Below are 27,783 nucleotides of genomic sequence, written 5' to 3'. Positions count from 1 at the left end.
ATTAAGTCTTTGTTTTTTAGTAATTTGGCCTTTCCTGATCAATACCCACGCAGAAAGAATCAGAGTTTTTTAGCAAGCAATTTTTTTGCTACCATTGAATCTCTGGAAAAACACTCGCTCTCCTCATTTCTCTTGTCGGCAGATTGAAGCTCATGTGGGTCATCTCAACATTAACAGATATAAATAAACCTGCACATTTCATCTCCTTTTAATCAAGAGTGATTGTATGAGTGGCTCTCTTCTTACTTGCAGAACTGATTTAAACACAGTGCCCACCAGTCAGAAGATAAAACTGGTTGCTAACTGGTTTGTTATGTTATAATACCACTTGATTTGCAGCTACCATTCACATGTGAATAATGTTTTAGTGCAGAATCATGCTTATTTTTGGGAAAGGTCTGTGCACTTTGGGTATGATACTGTATACAATATGACAGTGCTTGGTTGACGTTTTTGTGCAATAGTTTTGTAGTAGCTGATCACATTAATGGGTAGAGTGTGACGATAGCAACTCATGGGTTTGATTCTCATGGGCACTAGTTCCTTCTGGGTTAAGATGCAAAGGTATGAATATCACATATTGTTCCGGTATACACTTCAAATTTGCAGTCGTAATATTTTTATATGCATCATAAATTGTTTTATGAGTGTAACGGAGCAAAAACGGAAGCTTTCTAAGTGCCCACGGGATCTGCTTAAAGGGATAGTTCACCAAAAAATAAACATTTGGTCATCATTTACTCATCCACAAGTTGTTTCAAACCTGTATAGATTTCTTTGTTCTGCTGAATACAAAGGAAGATATTTGAAGAATGTTTGTAACCAAACAGATCTGGGGTACCATTGACTTCCATAGTAGGAAAAACTAACACTATTAATGTGAATGGTGGAACTGTTTGATTATTAAAGGTGCCGTAGAATGGAGCACTGTATTTACCTAGGCATAAGAGTTTTGTACATGTTAATGACATTCCGTGAGCCTCAAAAGTGATTGTTTTCCTCCTCCTTATGTAAACCATGCAAAAGACTGTTGGAAAACAGGCCAATCTCAACATAACACCAACTGTGACGTTACAGTCAAGATGTACGCCCCCAACATGAAATTACACATTAAATTAAGTACAATGTTGTTACAAAGTCGTGACTGCTTAGTTAGCGCTAAATGCTAGTATAATGCTGCATGCTAGCATTTAGGCTGAAGTTCTACTATTGACGTTACGGTTACGTTTTGCAGGTCCACACACAAACCACTCAGAAGTGTCCATTAACAATCTCCAAACAATTGATTATTCCTTAAAATCAGTCTGATACAGGCTCGAACATAAGGTCTGTTTACACACACAGAGCTACTCAAAAGAGCAGCTCTAAGAAACAGCCAATCAGAGCAGAGCTCAACATTATTATTCATGACCCTTCCAAATAAGGTAAAAATAGATTTTTTTTTTATTTTAATTTTAAAGTCAAACGCTTCCCCGCCAATGACGAGATTTACCGCAACTTTTTAAAACCGGAAGTATTGCCCTATGGCAAGCGGCTGCATGTCCGTGTCTGTTTTAAAGATCGCTCTGAATGGGATCTCTATGAAAAGTCCGTCACAAAAATGGAATTATTTTTGCTTTTTGCTCAAAATATGGTGTTTTTGCAAAAACCTACCCATATTCAAAAGCTGATTGCAAAACAACCACTAAAGGTAGGATGAAACGTTTTTTTTTCTTTCATTTGGTATATTGTATGTTTATTTATTTAAAGAAGAACATTTTCTGGAAGGCATTAAACTTTGGTGAAAATCATGAAAAACGCTGGCGCTGGCTGGCAACTTTTTTTAAAAAACGCTGGCGGTGAAAGAGTTAATAAAGCCACATACCTTCTAGGTAGAATTTTTTCCAATGCGTTTTTTGGCACCTTTAACATTTTGCAAAATAACTTTAATTTTGTTCAGTTGAACAAATAATTGTATTTAGGTTTGGAACTATTTAAGGGGAAGTAAATGATACATTTCATTTTTTGGTGAACTATCACTTTAAGTACCATTTTGGGTGTGTGTACCTCTTGTTGAGAATCACTGCTGTATGTCCCAATCTTAGGATTCTGGGATTTTCAGTACCCTCCATACTTTGTTTTAGATGGCTGGCACAGCTCTACTCCCCATAGAGATCTATTTCAAGCTTATAAAGCTGCACTGTACTCAAAGGCAGGATTTAAACTGAGACTTCAAGGTCTCTTTTCCTCCTCTTTATTTACTGTGTACAAATAGCATCTCATATTTACGGATGGTTTAAATAAATTCGAGTCTTAACATTTTCTTTTCTGTTTTCTCTGCAGGCATGCTAACCATCACAGACTTCATCAACATACTTCACAGATACTACAAATCACCCATGGTACGTCAAGCCCCCTTTTAAGTATTGTTTATCCCAGAATATATGCAAGTACAGTTTACAAACAAAAAAGTGTTACTGTAGCTCAGCTGGTAGAGTATTAATTCATAAGGAACACACAGAGACTGGCACAAATGTACCTTTGGATTAGCGTCTGCCAAATGCATAAATGTGAAATGCTTCTTGCTGCACAAGTTCACCAAGCAGCATTTGCATAGTTAAGTTACAGCATGATTTTTAACTCTCACCAGTGCCTTTGCAAGGGAGGGGCTTAAGCCTCTTATGTTTTGTCAAAAGCCAAATTGAACTGATTTTATTATTGTTACTTCTAATGTGTTTACTTCTACTTATAGTTTGTGTATTAACTTTAAGACCCATTTGTAGACACTTATACACATTTGGGAAACTTTTTAATTCCAAGCACTCCCAATGTTTGCTACCTGGAACTCAAACTTGGATCTTGATTCTTGCCACAATTGAAAGATTCCAAGTTTTCCAAAGATTCTTCCCCCATCAGCATTAACCCAGTTTCTTCTCCCATTGGTCATTTTCACGCCCTGTTCATGCATTGTAAGCTCTCATGTGCACACACTCACACCTTTAGGTAACACATGGAACCAGAGGAGCGTGTGTACTCTGTTCATGCTTCTGTCAAAGATTAGTCATTTGGGTTCAGACATTACCCTGCATCAGCAGTATGGTGTCTGCTTTTAATTGGAGCTCTGGTGGGACACCTGCTGCTGTCTCATTTTCACTTCATCAGCATTCTCACTTTTATGGGTCATCATGGCTACGCTTCTATTTAACCAATAAGCCAGGAGAGGTTGTGCATTATGGTGATTTTACCGGATCGTTGATCGTTATGATTAGAACACACCATTATATGTGGACCGAAGGGTTTATAACAGTACTGTTTAAAGGTGCATTGTGTAACTTTTAGAAGGATCTCTTGACAGAAATGCAATATAATATACATAACTATATTATCAGTGGCGTACAAAGACCTTAGATAATAAACTTTATTGTTTTTATTACCTTAGAATGAGTGGGTCCCCTTACATAGAAGTCACCATTTCTGTCTACAGTAGCCCTAAATGGACAAATGTTTCAGACGATGAAATGTTTGTCCTGTGACTGCTACCGTAGCTTTTCTATGCATTTCCAAAAGGTGTGGTGACCTATAGACTGAGCCGTTGGTTGCCTTTCACAATCTCACCTCTAGATGCTGCTGAAAATCTACACAGTGGACCTTTAAAATATTTCAATGTTCGACAAAAAGTCTTAATTTATTTCTGTGATTTTTTTTTTTTAACAATTCTTATAAAAAGTTTTAACCTGTTGTTCTAAACAGACTCTTTCATTTTGGTTTAGGTACAAATCTATGAGCTTGAAGAACATAAGATTGAAACATGGAGAGGTGAGAAATCCACCCAAATGATTCTTTCCCGTTTTGTTTTTTGAAACTGATTCACTTTTTAATTTCTTGCAACAGAGCTTTATCTACAAGAAACATTTAAACCTTTAGTTAACATATCTCCGGATGCAAGGTAAGCAAGTTTCTTCTCATTGCTTTATTAAAGTTGCAATACATAACTTTTCCCTCTCTATCGCCATCATTTTTTGAAACGTACAATTGCAGGTTAATTATTTTTTTATTGCCAGGCGGTCACATTATAAGCAAAACTAAACAATTATCACTTACATATCAAAATATGGTTTTACTTTACATACTACCTTTTCGTATTACTTTACATAGTTATCTTTTCATGGTCAAGTCAGAAACCGACATTTGCCACAAAATTTTACCCAACAACTAGTAATTTCAGTAAGCATACAGTTGTAAATTGGGGTAAGATAAGGTTACGCTTTTGAATAATGTGGTTCATTTTTAACCAAAAAGTTATGGATTGCAGCTTTAAAGTTCCAATGAAATCAGAACTGACAATTTTCTTTTTTTTATATAATATTGCAGTGTTTATTATAAACAATTAATCCATGTAAATCTTTTTTTATGTGCTCTCATAAACTTAAATCAAAATCTGAAAATGGACTTTCGCCCTCTTGTTGCGAACCTTCTCTGATGATGTCAGTTAGACAACTTGGGCGGGAACATCCATTAACCCCGCCCCCTCCAGCTGTCAATCTGCTGCCAGTTCCATTTCTGAATAAAACGCCTATTTTTTATATCCAATCAAAGCACAGTGGAAAACACAAGCCACATGATTTTTTGGTTTCACACGGAAATACGCCTAAAACACGGAAGTCGATCACGAATTCCGGTTTACAGGGCCTTAAAGGAAAACACCACCATTTTTCAATATTTTACTATGTTCTTACCTCAGCTTAGACTAATTAATACATACCTATCTTTTTTCAATGCGTGCACTTAATCTTTGTTCAGCGCGTCGTGAATGTGTTAGCATTTAGCCTAGCCCCATTCATTCCTTAGGATCCAAACGGGGATGAATTTAGAAGCCACCAAACACTTCCATGTTTTCCCTATTTAAAGACTATTAAATCAGTAGTTCAATGAGTAAGTAAGGTGGCACAAAATAAAACGTGGCGATTTTTTAAGCAGATAAAAAAGAGAACTATATTGTATGGCGGAAGAGCACTTAGTTTGGAGCATTTGGCGTGCAGTACCATCATCTCTCCTTACTACTCCCCCTCGCTCAAACTACCGTCTATATTACTGCGCCCGAGGTCGAAGTGCTGCAAACTAAATGCTCTTTCGCCATACAATATAGTTTGCGTTTTTATCTTCCTAAAAAATCGTCACATTTAGTTTTGTGCCACCATACAAAACAATTCCTATGCATTTATCTATTGTGCCCATTTTATGTCAACGTTAAAGTGTTTTTAGTGGACTAAATAATTCAGAGAACATCCTCTTGAAACTCTTAAAAGGGTAATGCACAGCAGGATCGCACCAGTCACCTTTTTGTTTCTCGGGTCACTGCAGTAATATTGACTTGCACTGGGTTTGTTCATCTTGTGTGTTGTAGCATATTTGATGCCGTGTATTCACTGATCAAAAACAAGATTCACCGGCTGCCCGTCGTCGACCCCGTTAGTGGGAATGCACTTTACATTTTGACGCACAAGAGGATCCTTAAATTCCTACAGCTGTTTGTAAGTACAGTTTCAAAGGTCGAATTTCAATGTTTATTTGTCATTTGCTCAACTGGGTTGGTTGTGACTCAGATGTTTTTCCTTGTTTGTTTCAGGTGTGTGAGATGCCAAAGCCTGCCTTTATGAAGCAGACGCTGGAAGAGCTAAGCATCGGGACCTACAGCGACATCGCCTTTATTCACCCCGACACGCCAATCATCAAAGCGCTCAACATCTTTGTGGAGAGGAGAGTGTCCGCTCTGCCTGTGGTAGATGAGTCGGGTAAGATTCAGGGCATTTGAGATTATTTTGGAGTACACTAGAGCAGTGTTTCTCAACCCTGGTCCTCGAGGACTTCCTCCCAGAAAGTTTTAGATGTCTCCTTATTTAAAACACCTGAACCAACTCATCAGCCTCCTTCCAGAATGTCTCCCTAACAAAGTAATGTGTTAAATCAGGAGTGTTAATTAGGGCTGTGACGGTTAGGATATTTTCTCACCGCGGTGAAGCATAAAAAAAATCATGCGGTTATGCGGTTAACCGCACAACAGTAACCCCCAAAGCCCAAAAGCACAACCCCCCACCCCCGCAAAGCATCGGAAACGTCTTCTTATTTATTATTAAAACATCAAATTATATTAGCAATAACAACATAAAATAATATTTATTTCCATAGGTATAATATATATATATAGCAATACATATATATATTTTTATATATAATATATATAATAATTATATAATTTTTTGTCATCGTTTATAACCCATTTTGTACAATACATTTCATACAATAGCAACCTGAAAAAAACTAGAAAGAACATGCAGAGCTTAACATTGTTTCTTGTAAGCAAAACCTTGATTCCAATTTCTTTAGACATTTTTAGATTGTTTTTCGGGTAACACTCCGTGGATATAACGCACTCCTCCAAACGCAACGGGTTGAACGTTAAATAATTTATTGCACAATAAAATGGGTTACAAACAATGACAAAAACTGTTCCATAATTCATATTAAACTCAAAAGAAACGAAAATAAATACTATTTCATGTTACTATAGTTAATATGTTTAATTATAATTTTTCAAAGCAGATACGAAACGAAATAACGTATTGCATCATCCCGTAAATAACTGCGCAAAACTTATGGATACTCCAATCAATGCTTTAAATTACTGCTGTCCATTTACATAATCAAGAAGATAATAAAACTTTTTTGATCCCGAGCTGGAGAAATTAGTTTACAGCATTAACGGGTCACGCGGTCAGTAAGTCCTCACCTGCCTGACTGATGTCACTATGGTACTTTGCTCCTCTCGCAAAAGTCTTGGAGATTTCCAACTGTCGTTGATGGGCTGAAGTTTTATGCTTTACTAAAGGTATGTTTGGTGCTCCTAAGTCCGACAAACGCCACATGATAGTTAATCATCACAAGATGTGATTTTAGATAGTGGCATTTCCTCGCTACGATAGTCAGACATATAGGTCTACAGCCGACCGCGCTAGCCTTCATAACTGTAGTTGGCATGTTTGACCATTTTAGTTTTAAATAATTATGCTATTATTATCAGTACCAACGCGCATTTCGTGCTGCCCGATGACCTTCTTGCACCTGAATAATGTAATGCGCGTGGCTGTGAGATTTCCTTGCACTTGAGATTTTGTTATTCGCGCAGTGAGTGAGTTGGTACAGTTCCATGGCATGCAATAAATATCAGAGCACCTGGGCATGACGCGCTTAAATTAATGGCTTCATGTTTAAGAAGATTGCGCCCGTGACAGTAGGCTATTGTGTGTATTTAAGTACTGAAACTAAGTAATTAAATAACAATTATAAGACATGCGCACATAATAAACCCCTATATATGTTTAATGCACCGTCCCTCCCCCTTGTGCGGAAAGCAGTTTTTTCTCTAGAACCCTTGAACATAGGATGGAAGACAGTAAATTATGATTAACAATGACTTTTGTGTATAGTTCATATCATACACCATATGACTTCTGTAACTTTCACCAGCAAAATAAAGAAAATATAAAAAAGTGCGGTGATGACGATGATGAACTCAGCACTGCGGTTGGCATCTCATTACTGCGGTGATGCGGTGACGCGGTTATCGTCACAGCCCTAGTGTTAATTAAGGAGACATTTAAAACATTCTGGAAGGGGGTCCTCGAGGACCAGGATTGAGAAACACTGTACTTGAGGGCTAAAGATCCTGTGGATCAAATTAATATGCATATCTGGGAAACACTGTTAAAGCGGCAATCCGTTACTTTTGCCTTTCTATCACCATCTCTGTTTGAAATATAAAATGGCACATTACTTGTCCTTATATGTGACCCTGTCCCACAAAACCAGTCTTAAGTCACACGGGTACATTTGTAGCAATAGCCAACAATACATCAAAATTATCGATTTTTCTTTTATGTCAAAAATCATTAGGATATTATGTAACGATCATGTTCGATGAAGATATTGTCAATTTCCTACAGTAAATATATCACAATATTATTTTTGTAAGTGGATGCAGTTGCTAAGGACTTCATTTGGACAACTTTAAAGGTGATTTTCTCTCTCTATATATATTTTTTGTACCCTCAGATTCCAGATTTTCAAATAGTTGTAGCTTGGCCACATATTGTCCTATCCTAACAAACCATACATCTATAGAAAGCTTATTTTTTTTACTTTCCGATGTTGTATAAATCTCAGTTTTAAAAAGTGTACCTTTATGACTGCTTTTGTGGTCCAGGGTCACATATTTATTTGTATTTCCCGTACAAAACCTGACAGATCAATTTAATAATCTTCATTACAGTCCTTCCAGAAAAAAAGTTGAGTTTTTTGTGATTGTTGAGGGCAAAAATCCTTGATCTTGCGGCACGTTTTCTCAAAAAAATGCGATGGAATATGCGGGATATTTATGCAGTTTTATGCAAGAAAATTGCGGGAACTTGCAAAAATTGCGGGGAACTTGCAAAAAAAGTTTGCAGCTTTTCAATGATGTTCACATAATCCTGTCACTTCATAACGTTCCCATGGCAACAGGGGACATGGCTGCGCTTGTGTGAAGTAAATGCAACATTTTTCAACTTTCTGCTAAGATATATGTGATTTTTTCTACGAAAATGTGAGGATTATGAAATCATGCAAGCCCTGCATATTTTGCACACGGAAATCTGCAATTTATGCGGCGAAAGTGCGGCGTATTCGAAAAATGCGGTCCCCGCATAAATATGCAGACTTTGGCTGATTATGCGTTAAATCACGTGATCGCATAATCACGTTTTCTGGAAGGAATGTAATCATATTGTTTATGCACTTGCCCAATAACTAATTTTTATTTTTTTCTAACCGAAAAAATTGCGGATTGTAGCTTTATGTTTGTATAATGCCTCACTTAGACAATGCAACTTTTTCTCAATAGAAAAACTTTGCTCTTTTTTTCCAGGAAAAGTTGTAGATATTTATTCCAAGTTTGATGTCATTGTAAGTATATCACACATTTATTTTGTTTTACTGTCGACTACATTAAATAAATTCTTGATTTTGACCATTGTGTGTGCTTTTAGAATCTTGCTGCTGAGAAGACGTACAATAACCTGGACATCAGCGTGACCCAGGCGCTCATGCACAGGTCTCAGTACTTCGAAGGGGTCATGAAGTGCAACAGATTGGAGACGTTGGAGACGATAGTAGATAGGATAGTTAAGGCTGAGGTGAGTGGATTTGTGAGGAACAAATACATACAAAACATGGATACAAAACACACCAACATCTCCATCTATTTTCCATATATTCTAACAAATTATTCCAGACATAACCTATAAAGATGCTTTTCCAGATCTGTTTATTGCAATATAGATTTTTCCCCGATCTTAATATTCTCCTAACAAAAGAGATGTTAACACTGCTGTCTTCCATCAGGTGCACAGACTGGTTGTGGTGGATGAGAACGGCAGCATTGTGGGCATCGTCTCTCTGTCGGATATCCTCCAGGCACTCGTTCTCAACCCCGCAGGTATAAACGCCCAGCATTCCTAAAGCTCATTTCCTGCAGGACACTTCACCTTCCATCCCTCCCGCCCATACCACAGGTATTGCACTGCATGCCACAGCATCCTTGCTGGAAACCGGGAGACAGCGCATGATCGCTAATGGCTGCTGCTGTGCAAATGAATGTATATGAGCCGGAAGCTGCTAATACTTACCGCCAGATGCCTGACACAAATAACTGGATTGTTTTGATTTAAAATGAATACAATGGATATATAAACATGGCCTGTTTGTATTTGCGTGCACGCCAACGTTTCACCGCCTGTGATTTTGATAAATGAGACAGACAACCACAGCCCCTCCCAATGCAGAGCTCTGTCTGCTGATGCATCGTGTCCTTCAACTACACACACCGTGTCCTCTCAATAAACGCACACACACGGATAAATACGCAGACACAAGCATATCTCAGAGGAGTTCTGCTTTACAGTTCATTATAAAGTAAGATGACATTTATGCATTTGGCAGATGCTTTTATCCAAAGCGACTTAAAGTGCATTCAGTCTTTACTGTTTATCAGTACATGTTTTACTGTAGCTGGAAATCGAATCCAGGACCAAAGCACTAACCATTTGCGGCCTTTGACATGATATTTATGCACATATAAGTAGGGTACCAAAGTCAGGTTATTGGATATTATAACTTTCTCATCTTTTGCACTTCTGAGAGGTCACTGTGTGCTGTCAGTCTGTCCACCTGTGAATCTATAACACTGAATATTAATCGCTTCTGTGATACTGTGCCATGAATCTTAAGTAGCAGATGGGATGGTGCTAATATTGCAAATAGTATGCATGAATCAAAAGACATTTTGCCCTGTGTTGGTACTCCTGGATATCTACCTTCATGCTGAATTAATGCTGGCTTTATAGGAAGTTTTTTAGTTTTGGAAATTGTAACTACAATGTTAAGTTTTTTTATATATATCAATACAATAAATAAAAAATGTGATCTGCAACGAGAAAGGTGCATTTCCAGAATGGTGCACCACTTGTCTAGTTTTACCAAAAAATGAAATGTATCATTTACTTACCATCAAGTTGTTTGAAACCTGTATAAATTTTTTTTTGTTCTGCTGAACCCAAATGAAGCAATATTGAAAAAAAAACTTTTTGTAACCAAGCAGATTTGGGGCACTATTGACTTCCATACTTTTCCTATTAATAAAGTCAATAGTGCCCCACATCTGTTTGGTAACAAAAAAAAATTTTAAACTGCTTCATTTATGTTGAGCAAATAAATACAGGTTTGGAACAAATTGAGTGTAAGTAAATGAATTAAAATTTTTGGTTGAACTATCCCTTTAAAGGATTAGTCAATTTTCTTAAAAAAAATCCAGATAATTTACTCACCACCATGTCATCCAAAATGTTGATGTCTTTCTTTGTTCAGTCAAAAAGAAATTGTTTTTTGAGGAAAACATTCCATGATTTTTCTCATTTTAATGGACCCCAATACTTAACAGTTTTAATGCAGTTTAAAATTGCAGTTTCAAAGGAACTCTAAATGATCCCAAACGAGGCATAAGGGTCTTATCTAGCGAAACGATTGTCATTTTTGACAAGAAAAATAAAAAATATGCACTTTTAAACCACAACTTCTCTTCTTCCTCCGGCTGTGTGACGCGCCAGCGCGACCTCACGTAATTGCGTAATGATGCCGAAAGGTCACGTGTTACATATATAAAACGCACATTTGCGGACAATTTTAAACAATGAACGGACAGAAAGACATTAATTTGTATCATTCCACATACAAAAACGTCGTAACGGTCCTCCTTCTCCACACTTGTAAACACTGGGGTGTAGTTTCAATAAGTCATCCGTGACCTCTTGATGTGGTGACATATTACGTGAGGTCGCGCTGGCACGTCACAGGACTGGAGGAAGATGAGAAGTTATGGTTTAAAAGTGCATATTTTTTATTTTTCTTGCCAAAAATGACAATTTTTTCGCTAGATGAGACCCTTATGCCTTGTTTGGGTCGTTTAGAGTCCTTTGAAAATGCTATTTTAAACCGCATTAAACCTGTTAAGTATTGGGGTCCATTAAAGTCCATTAAAATGTGAAAAATCCTGGAATGTTTTCCTCAAAAAACATAATTTCTTCTCGACTGAACAAAGAAAGACATCAACATTTTGGATAACATGGTGGTGAGTAAATGATCTGGATTTTTTTTTTAAGAAAATTGACTAATCCTTTAAGTTAACATTCGCCTACTAGTGGTTATAAGAAGTATTGCAACTAAAAAAATAGATCTACTTAACACAAAGTCTTTTCTTTGCATATTTGCAGGTATGAAAAGGAAGGACAGTGAAGCAGAAACAGAGTGACGTTTGCTGGGATGGCCGGGTCATGTGACATCGCTTACTGAGACGGGTGTAGGAGTTAGCGGAGGCACACTGGAGGTCTTTAAAGATGTGTTGGCCGCAGGAATGGATCCAAGAAACTGGGGCTTGACCTTAATGTGTGCTAATGGAGGGCAAGAGAAGGTTTAATAGATAGTTAGAGATTGGTTAAGAGACAGGATGGATGTATAGAGCGATAAGGTGGATCATCTTCTCATTCAGAAGAGTACTGTGAGTTTTGCCTCTTGTATCACACTAAGCTTCTGCACGTACTCTATGATAAAGTATCATTTTAGTTAGATCTAAAACTACGCCACCTGGTGTCAAAACAGTGCAGTGGCCTGCACACGGACCGTAATGGGCTCTTTGGGCAGTGGGGGGTGTTTGGGAGGTGCAGGTCATTCAGTAATAATCTCAGTATTCAATGCATGTTATGACGTTTATTCCTCATGTATATATGATTTTCATCTTGTGGATTATGAGCTCAGCTCTTCTGTATTTGTATGTTCGATTATTCCTGCTTTTAGGAATACCACACCCTCACAATCCCTTTATATATGATATTTCTCTAAATGCAGACAGAAATGCTTAATGCTTTCATATCTGTCTATGGTGCCTTCTGTCTCCAAGTTATACTCGCCCACTACTGGTTGCCAATAGAACAAAATGAATAATTGAATGTTTGAAAATGTAAAAGTGAATGAATGTTAGACTTGATAAAAAACAAATGCCCCTCCTACCTTTGGCTGTTTTGGTGGGTGTCACATATGTTATTTATTGCATAGCTCTAAAGGTTTGGGTGTTCATAAATATCATGATGTTTTAGAAATGATGCTGTAAATGATCATTGAAATGTTTATTTATTTATATTTAACACGTGATTTTAAAAGTAATATTTAAGGTTGAACTATTAAGCCCCTATGCAGTAAAACAAGTAAAAATGCAATTAAAATTTTAAAGCCCACATTTGTTTTGTATGGTAGGGAACAGACCTTATGTTTATTATATCGATTGTACTGTACATGCAAGGTAAAATTGTTTTGAAAAACTACAAGTGCCAGAGAAAGGTCTATTTTTCAATGTTGTTTGGAATATGTCAGATTTTGTTTGGGTCATTCATGTTGTTGACTCTATCATAATCATCAATAGGTAAATGCACATCATTGGCATAAGAAAAATATGCTGTAGGATAATCATGTCATAAAGATTCATTTTTTATTTTACAGTTGAATAAAAAAAATAATGAGTCTCCAAAACTTTCCTTGTATTTTAAAACTTGGAAAAAAAATCTGAGATAAAGATAGATGCCGCTAATGTTTACCTACACTTTCTCTATTAAAGTTACGGTTGTTAAACCATTCGGGTTTATGGTTGAATGATAGCAATATAAATCATAGTTTGCCAATCTGCTGTTGTAAAATGTTGGATAGATGTTGCAGAAATCAACAGTTGCTGTCCGTTGGAGGCGTGGCGGGTCACGTGACTTGACAGTTGTGCCGCACACCTGTCAGGGAACAACACTCCCTCGATGCAAAGCTGTTGTACCAGAAGAACTGAATTGTGTACGTGTTTCAGTTTATTAGCCTGTGTGTAGTTTAAATTCTGTGTAGTGTCTAAAAAAATTTGTCTCAGTCAGGACAGTGTGGCTTGATTTCTTAGTTTTCTTACAGTATTGTTGAATTCCTTAATTTAGTAGTCAAGGCGGCACTGATCAGAGAGTCGGACATTTTAAGGGGCTCCATCAGTCCAATCCCACAATGCACCGCAAAAACGGCATTGGAAAACCATATACAGAAATTGTATGAAGCCATCTAAATCTCACTAGCCAACTTGATACACATTATGACACAGGATATGTTTTAAAAGGGTACATTTTTTATTATATTTTAACAGACACATTGCAAGACAGGTGGGGAAAATCAGCTACAGTAGTTAATATGTAAGGGATAAAGTTTACTCAGCCTGTTGTTATGTAAGGAGGAATAATTAACAGCGGGCAATTAAATTTTTCTGAAAAAAAAATACACACCCAAAGTGTAAGGACTTATTGACGACAGGCCATTAAATTATTCAAAAATAATGCACACACTGGTAATGCGGTATGATGCAAAGCGAATTATTTTTTAAATAATTCAAGGACCAGAGTCAATTTCACAAGACTTTAAAAAAATATTAAAATAAATCTTTGATGTCCCTACGCATGTGAAATTCTAGGGCAAAATACCAGATAACTTATTATAACATGTTAAAATTGCCACTTTGTAGGTGTGAGCAAATATGTGCCATTTTGGGTGTCCTTTAAAATGCAAATGAGCTGATGAAATGCAAATATAGTGGTTTGTTGAAATTGAAATTTAATTGTGTTTATAATTATTTTCTCTCTCTCTGCACTAAATGGCAGTGCCGTGGTTGGATAGTGCAGATTAAGGGGCGGTACTATCCCCTTCTGACATCACAAGGGGAGCCAAATTTCAATGACCTATTTTTTCACATGCTTGCAGAGAATAATTTACCAAAACGAAGTTACTGGGTTGTTGTTCTTTTTTTGCACATTTTCTAGGTTGATTAAAGCACTGGGGATGCAATTATAGCACTTAAACATGGAAAAAAGTCAGATTTTCATGATATGTCCCCTTTAAGACATGTCATAGGTAATGTGTGTTTAAGAGGAAAATAATCTAAGTGAAAAATGTCTCTACCAATCAGAAAAGCATTCAACAGCCCCTTGGTAAAATGCGAAAAATAATGGAACATATTAACCAATGAGAATAAAGCACTCATAAACTGGTTTCACAGGTAAGTTACATAATAGAAAAAAACTAAATATTAAGCTATGTACATTATAAAATATGGGTTTAGAAAGATAAATAGGTCCTGTCTATCCATGTACTGATAAACACATAGATGAAAAGAAGAAAAAATACTTTTTGTAGGACCTTGGTAAATCAAAATGTAAGCAGACGGCACACTGACAAAGTAATAGCCAAACAAAATAACCAAAATATTTTTCTACATGCACTTTACACAGAAAAGTATGCTGCTGTCAAAAAGATAAGTTCCGTATATAAAAAGGAAAGATTTTTAAGGTCCTTGGTGAACTGTAAAAACTGTAAAAAAAAATTCCCCTAAACACGACACAAGGCAACATAAAACAGAAGTAACATTTGGCTGTCTAAAGCAGGAAGGAAATGTGAGACTGTAAAAACTTGACCTAAATTTACGAGTGTCATTTTTTTTTTTTTTTTTTTTGCTTTAACAATGCTGCCATGATAGCTACTGCATGAATTTAATCTGCAGTATATTTAATAAAGTAAACTGTAGTATACTGAACTGTATATAATACTATACTTTGTAGACGTATTCTATAGTATTCTACACAGCATAATGACAAAAGTCTTAACGCAAGCTCAGATAATAATAGGTTAAGGGAAAGGGTATTTTATATATATAGCCTAGTAGAAGGCTACAAAAACAGCATCACCTCACTGAGGATCAAAACGGCTGCTAAAAATGAATGAGGTACTCAACTGATGGCGCGCGCTCTGTGCGCTTTGGTGAGGTTGGTTCCTGGTACGCGCTCATTGGTTCATTCGGTTGATGGGGATGGACACCTGACTCAAAATCTACTCGCTACTGATAACCGATCCATGAAACCATATAGACAGTGCACGTAGGCAAGTTTCTGTCGATACGTTCAGACCTTCAAACATTAAGGTAAATTCAAGTGCTTTTATAGTATTTGAAATCTAGGGACATGAGATATGTGATGTTTTATCGTAACTATTTTGCTTTTCATCTGGATGTGACTCATCCTGATTAACTCTGCACTTAAAGTTAAAGACTTTTGAATGAGGAAATACAATTTTATTGTGAATTGCATACTGATACGCACTGATTAAATCGCTTTTGATAAAATCAGCTTTGAAATGAATGCATAAGACTTTATTTGAAAAATGTGCAACAGTTTTGATAAATTGAAAATACTCTTTAACGATCTTCTGCGCGGTCATGTTAGCCTTTTTGTGCCAAAAATACCTTAAAAAGCATTCCTTCATCTTTAGAGTATTTAACCTACATGGTAATATTACATTTTAAAACTAATTTAATCGTTTTAAATGTGCATCCTATAAGCGAATGCATTAAAAAAATGTGTGATGCGCGCGTGATGACTTTATTATTAGAAGTGTATTGTTTCACTTTTGTTATTGTTTCTTTCTGTGCATGATATCACGCCCCCCTCGAAGCCATTTTAGTGCCTGTAGAATATTCCACTACAGTACGTGACAGAGAGCACATCCACGCGAACACTTGCTGCTTTTCCTTATGTTAAAAATAATGCTCTTGTGATGGAGCATTGGTCATCATGGGTTCGATCCCAGAGAACCTTAAATGCTGTGGCTAAGGATAATTAAGTTGCTTTGGATAAAAGCTTCTACCAAATGAATTAATGTAAATGTTTAAAATAATATATGGCACTTGCATGCATATGAAACATGATCGCATAGATCATATTTCAACAATCACAAGTACATGTCGGTGTATGTCATTGGTTCCCTCATAACTTCATTCCTGTACGTCGGACTCTTTGACTTCGGGCACATGACATTTTCCACTTACATTGATTAACCTCTCGCAAACGCGTTCTCAGAAAAGCAACATACAGCACAACTGAGCTGCTTATCTGGTTGACAGCAAGCATATGGACAAGTACGCGCTCTCAACGCGCATGCTCCATATAGTCTAAGAGTCTCCAATAATGTATTTTTCTCCAATAATAATAACTGTTTTGCTTTTTGGTAACTAGTGGTTGTCCATTACATTTCTGCATTAGATGCTGACTTCTCGTGCACTTGTGCGAGGGCTGCAGTGTGGATTGTGGCGGAGGCTGTCTACCTCATCTGGGGCATGGGCTGCACACACACATGGTAACAGGCTCACTCTTAAGAAGATTAAGAGCATTTAGCTGTCATTAGCAGCTTTATCCATTCATCAATATTTATTGTATTTGTTTATGCATTTACTATGCATTAGAATGTCACAGTATTTAGCTTTTCTAAGTGCTTCGTTCATTGCTGATTATGTGCTTTTGATTATTAGCTGTCGATGTGATTGACTGCACCATCCCTCAGTACAACAACCGTCTGGATACTCCACTGCCTGATGTGCCGTTTGTCGGAAGCCTTAATGCCGAACAGAAAAAGCTTAAGGAGAAAGAGAAGGGATCGTGGACCCAACTCACCAAGGAGGAGAAACTAGCCAGTAAATCTGCTTGGCTAAGCCTTATTGACCATGTTTTATTTGTTACAGTAGTTGTAAATCAGCTTCATATAATCTGTCAGGTATAACAGAATGTAAAATCACCTTACTATATTGCAGACCAGGGGTTCTTAACTATTTGCAACTTATGGCCCACCAATGATTGTTTAAAAACATTCAGATGGCCACCTTTACAAATAGAGTAGGCTACACCAGTGGTTCTCAAACTTTTTCAGCGTGCAGCCCCCTTTGTGTACGGTGTATTCCTTCGCGGCCCCCCCAAAGAAAATTTATGACAAATAACATTTCTAAAACTTCACATTTTAATTAAACAAAACATTAAATTATACAAAGTAGTGCTTTTTAGGTTTAATTTCACAGAATTCATGATAAATTAATGTATTTTATAAAAATGTCTTAAAACTGGGGCCCCCCTGGCACCATCTCGTGGCCCCCCTGGGGGCCCCGGACCCCAGTTTGAGAACCACTGGGCCACACATAATAACAGAATTAAAAATATTCAAAGGCGTGAAAAAACTAAAAAGTATGCATTTCGCGTGACTAGTCTACTGAAAAATCCAGCTAAGACCAGTATAAGCTGGTGAGCTGGTTTTAGCTTGTCTCCCAGCTTGGTTTTAGCTGGTGTAGCAAGCTGGTCTAGCTGTGTTTTGGTCACTTTTTAAGCTGGTCTAGCTGGACTTAGCTGGTCATGCTGGAAGACCAGCTGCCCCACCAGCTTTGCCAGGCTGGGAGGACCAGCTTAGACCAGCTACTGCCACCTTAAACCAGCTACCAGCTTATGCTGGTCTTTGCTGGATTTTTTTTAGGTCTGCCATTGCTTCCAATAGCCTATACCACGGACGATCATTTCCAGCTGTAAAAGAGCTTTTATTTAAAATGTAACTTATTATTTAACTTAATTTTAAAATGCAACTTAATTTAGATATTTAAAGTAAATATTTTACAAAATAATTATTGTAGGCTACACATGCAAACGCGTCTTTGTAAATGACACTGCACGTCAACAATGATGCTGAACAGGGAAACCCTGAGTGTCAATATTTAAATGGATTGCACGTCAAAAAAGTGAGATACTATATGCGTTAAAACGTGACCCCTATAGGTACCGTAGCGGCTTTATAGTGACGTGCGGCTTGTTTAAAGAGGACTTTCTCCCAGTCAGATTAGATTTTCTATTCAGAAAATAATCAATTTACAGTGACGTAATGTTACTGCATCTGAATGAACAAACGTTCTGTCTGACCTTGTGACGCAATTAATGATGCGTTATTCAAACATAAATAGGCTCATTTTGACTGAGCATTTTTTATTCAGATAAATTCATATTAACAATTTAATGCGAAAATAACAAGATTTGTAAATTTAAAATATAAATAAAAATTATTTGGGCAGTAGATTAACACTGTCCACGCGGCCCACCAGATGGCGCCCTGAGGCCCACCGGTTGAGAATCACAGTGTGAATCACGGACTTTGACCGTGGGTGTGGAGGAAACAGATGCCAAAGGAATTATTATGTTTACACACCCATTGTTCCTGAAAAACATTTCTTCTTTTGATACATATTAACCTGTAGCTATAGTAATGAGTACTGTCATTTATAAGTTAGGAAAACTGATTTTTTTTCATCTTATTTTAAAATTAAATTACCACTTCCCCCAAAAAACATAAAAATACTTGACGCAGTGCTGATATTTCAACCAGGCAATGTAAATGAATGCGATCCATTAATGGGTTGAAATGGCTGGTTAATTGCTTTGCAGAGCCCTTGTTCGTTTTTATGAGTAGCTGTTAATGTTGTTTTATATGGTGAAATTAGTATTAATAAATCATTAGGTATTATTGCCCTCTTTCTGGGCACCAGTATAGTGATTCTTTTTATTGTTGTTGATTTTCCTTAATATTTTCTTGCAAACAAAACCTTAGCTCCAGTTTTCAAAATATATTCCTATTTTACCTGTAGGCCAGTGGCCACTTTTTTCACTTCAAGGACCCCTAGTTACCCACAATAATATTTGAAGGCCCCCCCACTTACTCATTTTTCCCAAATAAAATTAACTAGAGCTTGGACTGACTAGACAGATGTATATTCGCTACTAAAATGGCCAAAAAAAGAAATCTTTTTTATTTTAAGACTAATAATTTTAAGTCATTTTGGGCCCCTTTGGAAATCTGCTGAGGTCCCCCTGTGGGCCCCGGCCCCCGGTTGGGAAACACTGAAGTAGGCTATTATTATTACAGTGTAGACTAAATGAGAAACGTGGTCACAGGTTTGATTCCTAGAGAATACAGAAATGAAACAAATGTATAAAATCACTTTAGATAAAAGCTAAATCAGTAATATAGTAAATGGGTCATGAGTCTCGGGAATTATAACGATAATGGAAGCTATAATAATGACACCATGCAAAAAAAGGCCCAGGTAATGAATTTCTTTTCCACCAGATGGCACTGTGGTTTAATTTGTCCAAAATGTGCCTATGTGCCTTTTTCAATGCAAGCCCCTAAATCATCATATAATTGATCTGTCTTTACAGTATACAGACTCACACATGAGTTGTCATATCCAGAGATGAGAAGAGGCTCCAAAGAGTGGATGACAGTCGTTGGGGGCATTTTCTTCTTCCTGGGATTCACAGGGCTGTTGGTGTGGTGGCAACGTGGTTATGGTGGGTTTATTTTTGTGTATAAATTCATATAGGCATACGCATAGACATATATGGAGGCTCATTGATCTCTTGGGCCTGTTGCTGCGATGCATAAACGAGTTATTGGGAAAAGCACCAAAATGTTTGCTTTTTTTTTTTTACTGATTTCAATGGTTATGACCATGTGGAATACAAAATTGTTATTTTTTTTTAAGAAAACTATTTATTGTCATAAGTAACTGAAAAGTCAAGCATTAAAAACGCGGTTCCGAAAAAAAAACCGTTATTTTGCTATTTATCTAAAACACTGCAGCCCAAATTTTCAATTTCGTGCATACGATTTAGCCCACGTATGTTTACAGGCATACGTCTCCATGTGTGACATCCTGAAAAATCCAACTTACAAACATTAGCAGATTATAACTAGACATTTATAAGTGATCGAACTTCAAACGTTTCATCATTTCTAGCACTCCGTTCACACCCATTCGCTTTGATGTGAGATCCGGTTGGATTTAATCATGCTGATGATTTATTCATTAACCCAATCTAAAATAAGTGACATTTATTGAATCTTAAATCAATACCGCCTGACATAACATCGATTTAGCTTCCGCTAAATTAAGGCTTGAAATATTGCTTTCCACTACTATAATGTTTTCTTGCCTATATCCTTCATAATGTGCCCAGCCCCAACAGACCATCTCGGAGTAGAGATCTCTCTGATACCATCTGTCAGGTGAAGGAATCTGCTGGGCTCTTTAACCTGCAGCACACGCTCCCCCATCTGAAATAATTGGACTGGGTCGTGTTTTCCAGTCAGCGGTGAAAAGAGAAGGAACGGTGAAAAGATTTACGTGTTTGAGCCCCGGATTCGGTTGTTAAATCCCTTTAGACCCAGCTGAACTTCTTCACTTGCAAAATGATAAAAAGCTTTTCAAGGCTCTCCTGCCTGTGTGCATGCTTAAAACAGACGGAAAGGGGCTGACACGTCTGAAACGAATGAGTGTGCATTGCGTAGCTGTTTGGATAAGCGTGTGAGAAAGTCTCCATCTTTGTCTCAAAGGCCCTGACTCTTTGAGGAAGGAAGTCAGTGCTACACCTCAGGAGAGGAAATTAACGCAAAAAAATAACAGATAAAAATGGGAGAACAAAAGTTTGGTGAGGATCCTTTGGTGGGGACGGGGTGTAACCACGTCAAAGTGAGAAAGGTACAGTAGTCCAAAAGTCAGTTGTCGGTTAAGTAATGGGTATTTCCCACACCGTCTGGGTCGTGTCGCAACTTGAAAACCTCTGAACGCTGCTCTGGGGCGCTCATTAGGGTTGGGTATTAAGACTAGTCTAAGGTTGACTTAAGCGAAGATGGAGATAAATAGGTGGGTTTTTTTTTGGAAACTGAGTCACGTGGGATGCAGTCACGCCCAAGGCTTTGACTCTGGTGCTTGCAGGCACACCGATATCCTCATGAACAGATTTTTACACATACCTCGGGGCAGGTGCACTGGATCCACCTGGCAAATGAATATCTTTTTGCATGATTTCTTTGATGAATATGTGGGAAATTCTGCCTGAAGGGGTTTCAATTTGGAAGAGGCTCTAGAAAAAAATGACAAAAAAAATTTAAACCGAATACTGGTTATATACCAAGATTTGAATGCATCATTCTTCTAAATTTTGTTAGACCTGACATTGCAACCATAATTTGCCCTCCTTTTTCCACCGAGTGCATTTTTGTACAATTATTAGCTTGCTTTTTACATGAACCAGGTCTGTAATATTCTCGCTAGTGCATGGTGTGCAGACACAATCACTCTTTTTAATTTGTTTATTTTTTCTTGTTCCTTGCCTGGAGGATAAAACTCCAGCAGAAAACTGTCAGATGCTGCCCTCTGTTAGGACACTTAATTGCTTGCTTTTCTGTGTCCACAGCAGCACATGAGGGGATTTTGCACAGTTAACTGTCTCTTTCACACCTCTTAATTTCTGTGACATGTTTTATTTAATGGTATAGCAGGGTTGTCCCTTAAGACCTTCGGGCACTTGCTACAGTCGTGTTTGGTTAATAAATCTTGTGTTTCAAACACCTCACCACCAATTTTAGTAAATGTTTAATTGTTGCAGAATTGTTTAATGAGCTCACATTGATCCAAAGTCAAATCATGTGCTTATTGTTAAAAAAAACATTCCAATAGATGTGTTCAATAATGATACCTCGCCATTTTTAATCCAATGCACAGGGGCAAAAGCAAATCGTGCAAAAATGTACAAATTTGATTTTACGAATTAATACGATTAAGTTTCCTCTGCGTAAAATATGTACGAATTGCTACAATTGTAGGTGTGTTTGACTTTTGCAAGACTCAAAATGCAGATGACATCAAAGACCCGGAAAGCAATATGATTTCTCTAATCGCTTTCGTGGGACTTTTATGTCGGTTCTTGCGGTGCCGCATGAATTCGAACACATCAATAATCATAGCAAACGTACATATTTTATGCAGAAGTTATACGTATAAATTCGTATAACCAATTTTGTATGTTTTTATTTGCTTTCGCCCCCTTGTGATGTTGGGTTAAAGGCTGGGTGCATGATCTCTGAAAGCCAATGTTGACATTTGAAATCACCTAAACAAACACGCCCCTACCCCAATAGAACCTAGACCTTCTTTTGATAGACCCGCCCCACACATACGCATCCCAGGCAACGATGTCGATTAGTAGACACGCCCCTTACTGCTGATGGGCTACAAGTTTTTTTAGTACTCGGCCTGGCTCCCTTTTCCAAAGCGTTTTTCAAAAATCATGCACACCGCCTTTAAAGGGCGAGGTTGGGGTGGAGTATCAATATTATTTTTTTCTAATAATTGTATGTTTTGTCCAATAGGCTTTATGCCCATCTGCACTACTTCCTGAACTTCCTTGTTTCCTGTCTTCCATTATTGGACAAACTGATTAATCCAGGTGTGTCTGATTATTGTTGTTGTGACTACTGAGGTCAGGCACACCTGGATTAATCAGTTTGGCCAATAATGGCAGACAGGAAACAAGGAGCTGGCTGAAGTTCAGGAAGTAATCCAGCTGGGCATAAAGCCTATTCACTTTGTATTCCCGTGGGATCAGGTTGAACATTCTGGGCTAATTATAAGTTTAACTTTACCTACTGCATCTATAGGATGGAGAGAAACATTTTTGACCCATACCCCAGTTTACTATACAAACTGTGTTCTTGTATTCCATCTGGTATCATTTCTATAATAGGTTTTTTTGTCATGTCGTGTCTTTTTTCCTCACAGTGTACGGTGATGTTCCACACACTTTATCTCCTGAGTGGATCGAGAAGCAGACACAGAGGATGATAGACATGAGGGTGAACCCCGTCCATGGGTTTACTAATAAGTGGGACTATGAAAAGAAACAGTGGAAATGAATCAGTTGTGTTTGGTGACAATGAATGTATCAACTTTACCAAAATATCCAAACTCAGTAATGCTGTACAACCTGCAGCCTTAATACTTCAATAAATGCACTGAATTAACAGAACTATTTGAGTATTTTGTCTTTGTACTGTTTGTACTAAGAAGAAAGCACATGTTTGTTACATTGTTACTTTGAAAATGTAATATGTGCTAACATGATTGGCTGGCTGGTTGTGTTAGAGAGTAAGTGATTGGCTGAGATGTTTTAGGAATTAAGGAATTACAATTTGTATGTGCAAAATAGAGAGTCAGAGTAGCTTTATTGTCCTTTCAACCAAATACAGGTTGTACAAGGTTAAATAAAAAAACAATTCTTCATAAGTTGCCATTACACACCCCAATGGTCAAAAATGGTACCTTGCTGTAACTAAGGCAGTACCTTTGCAAAAAGTATGCTTTTGCACCGAAATAGTTCATTTTAAGACCTCAGAGGTACATAGTTTTTGTTCCAGAGAGTGTATATTAGTAACTAAAAGGTATACACATGTACTGTAGGCCTACCTGAATGTTACATATTTGGACTATTATAAACAGTGTTGGGTTAACGCATTACAAGTAACGTGCATTGCTACCCAGTCTCACAAAATAATGTTCCTATAGTAATTTTTTTATTCATTTTCCTGATACTGTCACGAATTTCCGCGGTTTTTCGTGATCGTATCACGAATTTCTGTTTATGTGTCATTGTCACGTATTGGTTACTCAACTGTTTTTTATTTTTAAACTATTTTCACTTTGGTTTAGGGTTAGATTTGGTGTTTGCATTAGGATGTCACTTTAAGTATTGGTTTATACTATTTTTTCTGATTTATTTTTTATATTTTCTAAATTTTTAAACATTTTCGCCTGGCGTTAGGGTTAATGGTGAGAAAATAGGACAAAACAGTTGAGAAACCAATACGTGACAATGACACATAAACAGAAATTCGTGATACGATCACGAAAAGACGCGGAAATTCATGACAGTATCACGAAAAAGGATAAAAAAATTACGTGACTATAGGTATGTAATTTACGTAATAATATTACTTTTCTGAAGTAATGAGTAAAGTAAGACAAATGTAGACACATTTTTTTTTGTTTGGGTCTGTAATGCCTTAGAAGCTTCCTAAAAACCTCTCTCAGATAGCTCTATTAGGGTGGGGGGTTTTAAACAAGTGGTTTTGCACCTATTTGGCTCCCCCTACTGGCTGAACTTGTAATCTCATTACTGATTGGCTGACTTTGCTGCCACTCAAAAAATTTAGCCAATTATTTTAAAGTGGAGGGGCAGTTAGATGCCTGTGATGTCATAAGCATCAGTTTTTCAGATTGGGCCATTTTCTGGCTGACGTTTCTAAAAGAGGAATTTCTGTGAGACTGAGATGTTTATCATGTCTAGAACTTTTTGTATGTTTGTGAATGCGGGTAGACTACCATTATTCAACAAAGACAAGGTAAAAATGGTTTTTCATTCTCTGTTCCCTTTAATAAATATGCTACATTTATATGCATTTATATTTATACTAATCACTGGTAGTACATATAACATCAATAACTATTAATGTAGAACTACTGGGGTTTTAATGCTTTTTTCATTTGTACACTGCAAAAAAAGATTTTAGAGTAAAACATTTTTAGTATTTTTGTCTTGTTTTCAGTAGAAATATCTAAAAATTCTTAAATTAAGATCCTTTTTCTTGATAAGCAAAATGACCTACGAAAATAAGTATCAAAAATATTAAATTATTAAATATTATAAAAAATATTAAAAAGTGATTTTGTGCATAAAACAAGCAAAAAAATCTTTCAATGGGGTAAGCAAATTTTTCTTGAATTTAGTGTTTAAGAAAAATGTTCAGGATTTTTTTGCTTACCCCATTAGCAGATTTGTTTGCTTGTTTTATGCACAAAATCACTTAAATGTGATATTTTTGGTCTAAAAACTATCATTTTTTCTTGGGTCGTTTTGCTCATCAAGAAAAAGCACCTTAATTTAAGAATTTTTAGATATTTTTACTGAAAACAAGACAAAATACTAAGATTTATTTTTTATTGAAAATCATTTTTGCAGTGTAATATTTAGTAGGTTACCATTACAAGACACACACTGAAAGAGCAAAAATGAACAGCATTGTCTTCTGTTAATGCATTAGAAGTAAATTAAGATGTAAATAGATAAAGCTGTAGGGAACTCATAAATTATGAAAATGATGACGGTTGAAACTACCTACAAGTTTTACCGAATAACATAGTTGAGACTGAGGTCCTAAGGGAGGAATAAGGTTTGCCAAAGATAAAAAGAATGTAAAGAGGTCTGACAAAGTGCACTTTAACCACACCGTAAAATGCATGTGGAGTGTCCTTGCGCTAGGCAAAAAAATGAATGGGTGACGTAGCCTAGAGGAAGTGCCGCCCCCATTGAGCTCGTACCTTCAAACAGTCACTCACTTTCAACAGTTCAACAGAGCGCCGCTTCAATGAAAGCGCCAGCCTCCATACATGTGACGGAGCACGCTTAAACCCTGCAGGACTGCACCACGATCCGTACCGTAGCAACACGTAAGAAAACCCGAAACGAGGATACACACGCGTGCATTTACCACTGAGAAAAACGCGCGTTGACTTGGTTGCTATTTTTCTCTTCCGTCTTTTCTGGGACCTCGAATGTCAGTGGAATATTACTCTGTTTTGCCTTGGAAAATGTAAAGCGTTTGTTTAAACTGCTTTAATTTTGTGTCGTAACGTAAAAGACGTTTTGCAACGGGCTGGATGTTCACTGTCTGGGGCGTACTGGAACACAAGCACGAGTTTCAGGAGTGAACGCGTCCCAATGAGCGGACATTCCTCGTGCCAAGCTCGAGACGCTATCGGATCTCCTTTGAAGTTCGTGCGCGCGCTGCAGTAGCAAGCTGTTCGTCTTTTGTGGCTATAAAGTTAAATATATCGTTTATATGCTTTGTTTTCAATGAATGTAATACTCCATTATATTGTTTTATTCAAAAAATTGCGTTATGGTGAAAGAAACCACGTTTATATTCGCTGGACGATGCGAATATGAGAGATTTCTGAGCTTTTCCTTGTGAGCGACCGTTAATTTCTGTCAGTCAGAATGTACTTTGAATAAACGACTATTTTTCCCAACTTAAACACGTTTTTAATTGTGTTTAATAACGATGGCCAACGAAATTCGTTACGACAGTCGTCATATCGTGGAGAAATACATTAACCATAAACTTTTAAAGAAAGGGTACGTGTGGAAATGTCAACCTTCAACAGAGGAAGATGACGCGCATAACGGAACCGAGGACTCCTCTCCGAACTCTGACAGGAGAAGGCTTCAGGCTCCCTCAGCCGGCGGGGGTAACCATGAATGCCTGCTAGACCACCGGGTCACTCGCACCGACCCCCATTTGAGACTCTACCGGGCGTTACGCGAGGCTGGAGATGAAATAGAAAGGATGTACCATCGGGAATTTGAGGAGATGTCCAGTCAGATGATAATCACTCCTAATGCAGCCCAGCGAAGTTTTATAGCCGTGGCTGAGGAGCTCTTCAGGGATGGAGTGAACTGGGGTCGAATTGTGGCTTTCTTTGAGTTTGGTGGGACCATGTGCGTGGAGAGCGTTAACCGGGAGATGGCGTCCCAGGTAGATAATATTGCACACTGGATGACGGACTACCTGAACGGGCCTCTGGAAAACTGGATACAGGAAAATGGTGGTTGGGTAGGTTTATGATCATACAATCGTGACCTTTGGTCAATGCATTAATGATCTTCTTAACAGTTAAAAGAAACCATGCAGTTTTATTGAAATTGTGTCCCTTGTCAACGTCATTATCAAGTAATAATAATAATAATTACCATTGCATAATGCAAACTGAGTTTAAAGTTGAGTTCAACAACACACTGTAGTATATATGCAATAGAAATTATAACAAGCCACCAATAAATCAGCCCAACGCATACAGTTGGTTATTTAAGAGAGTTGGTCAGAGTTTAGTCCCCATTCTTTTATTTTGACAGTTCAATCAAAGGTAAAGATTGACGGTTCAATTAAGGTTAACCCCGCCTCCACTTTTCATTAGTTCATTTTAGAGTTACCAACACTTGCTCAGTTTTAAGGATGTGGTCAGTCTTTGCTTTAGTTAGACATGCGGGGTTATTATTAATTCTTAATGATTGTTGTAAATAATTCCAGCAAAGATTTTTCTCTTATAGTCTAAAGAGAAAAGGCAGCGTATAGAGAATCTGTATCTGTCCTAGCTTTTGCTCAAGGTCGAGCTGATGATATGAGCTCTTGCTGTGATTTGTCAGCATGATAGTTTAAAGGACATACTCTTATTTGAACTTTCTAGACAAAAACTGAAGGCACCCGGTGCGTTGTCTCTGAATGAATGCTGGTTCTGGAGTTAAAAGCTTTTGCATTCAACTCCCTTTTCAAAACAAGCAAGCATCTTTTATTCTTTTTTCCCCCTTTTCCTCCGAATTTTAACACTACCCTTTCACTTTT

The 27,783-nt window shown here is 37.3% G+C and overlaps 3 protein-coding genes across 6 annotated transcripts in view; all 3 read left to right on the top strand.

The window, feature by feature from the left end:
* The window catches only part of prkag2a (protein kinase, AMP-activated, gamma 2 non-catalytic subunit a), a 70,088-nt gene extending 56,936 nt beyond the window's left edge, over nucleotides 1-13,152 (top strand). For 2 of the 4 annotated variants that reach the window (XM_065258473.2, XM_065258476.2), the window contains exons 8-16: nucleotides 2,323-2,381; nucleotides 3,750-3,795; nucleotides 3,871-3,925; nucleotides 5,384-5,510; nucleotides 5,606-5,771; nucleotides 8,939-8,976; nucleotides 9,060-9,206; nucleotides 9,415-9,508; nucleotides 11,838-13,152. In XM_065258473.2, the coding sequence (XP_065114545.1) occupies nucleotides 2,323-2,381; nucleotides 3,750-3,795; nucleotides 3,871-3,925; nucleotides 5,384-5,510; nucleotides 5,606-5,771; nucleotides 8,939-8,976; nucleotides 9,060-9,206; nucleotides 9,415-9,508; nucleotides 11,838-11,875 (770 nt within the window). In that variant the 3' untranslated portion in view covers nucleotides 11,876-13,152. Of the gene's footprint in view, nucleotides 1-2,322; nucleotides 2,382-3,749; nucleotides 3,796-3,870; nucleotides 3,926-5,383; nucleotides 5,511-5,605; nucleotides 5,772-8,938; nucleotides 8,977-9,059; nucleotides 9,207-9,414; nucleotides 9,585-11,837 lie in introns of all 4 variants that reach the window. The other 2 variants (XR_010529163.2, XM_065258474.2) reach the window with 2 other exon arrangements.
* Nucleotides 13,153-15,453: 2,301 nt separating this feature from the next.
* cox4i1l (cytochrome c oxidase subunit 4I1, like) lies at nucleotides 15,454-23,349 on the top strand. The gene is made up of 5 exons (XM_065258472.1): nucleotides 15,454-15,604; nucleotides 16,722-16,815; nucleotides 16,988-17,149; nucleotides 19,704-19,835; nucleotides 23,108-23,349. The coding sequence occupies exons 2-5, from the start codon at nucleotides 16,722-16,724 to the stop codon at nucleotides 23,239-23,241; spliced, it is 522 nt and encodes a 173-aa protein (XP_065114544.1). The 5' UTR covers nucleotides 15,454-15,604; the 3' UTR covers nucleotides 23,242-23,349.
* Nucleotides 23,350-25,716: 2,367 nt separating this feature from the next.
* bcl2a (BCL2 apoptosis regulator a) overlaps nucleotides 25,717-27,783 on the top strand; it is a 54,454-nt gene continuing 52,387 nt past the window's right edge. Inside the window, exon 1 of the mRNA XM_065258471.2 lies at nucleotides 25,717-26,997. Coding sequence (XP_065114543.1) covers nucleotides 26,446-26,997 — 552 coding nt within the window. The 5' untranslated portion in view covers nucleotides 25,717-26,445. The remainder of the gene's footprint in view (nucleotides 26,998-27,783) is intronic.

Source organism: Paramisgurnus dabryanus, chromosome 22 (genome assembly GCF_030506205.2).
Source record: "Paramisgurnus dabryanus chromosome 22, PD_genome_1.1, whole genome shotgun sequence".
Lineage (NCBI taxonomy): Eukaryota > Metazoa > Chordata > Actinopteri > Cypriniformes > Cobitidae > Paramisgurnus > Paramisgurnus dabryanus.
Note: the sequence above shows the minus strand (reverse complement) of the source record. Positions and strands in the feature narration are given on the sequence as shown.

What these genes read in the sequence shown, in the direction of transcription:
- cox4i1l (XM_065258472.1), top strand. Translation starts at nt 16,722, where the DNA reads ATGCTGACTTCTCGTGCACTTGTGCGAGGGCTGCAGTGTGGATTGTGG. An exon ending in ATGGGCTGCACACACACATG is followed by an intron (nt 16,816 to 16,987) that starts GTAACAGGCTCA and finishes TTTGATTATTAG; the next exon opens with CTGTCGATGTGATTGACTGC. An exon ending in GTGGTGGCAACGTGGTTATG is followed by an intron (nt 19,836 to 23,107) that starts GTGGGTTTATTT and finishes TTTTCCTCACAG; the next exon opens with TGTACGGTGATGTTCCACAC.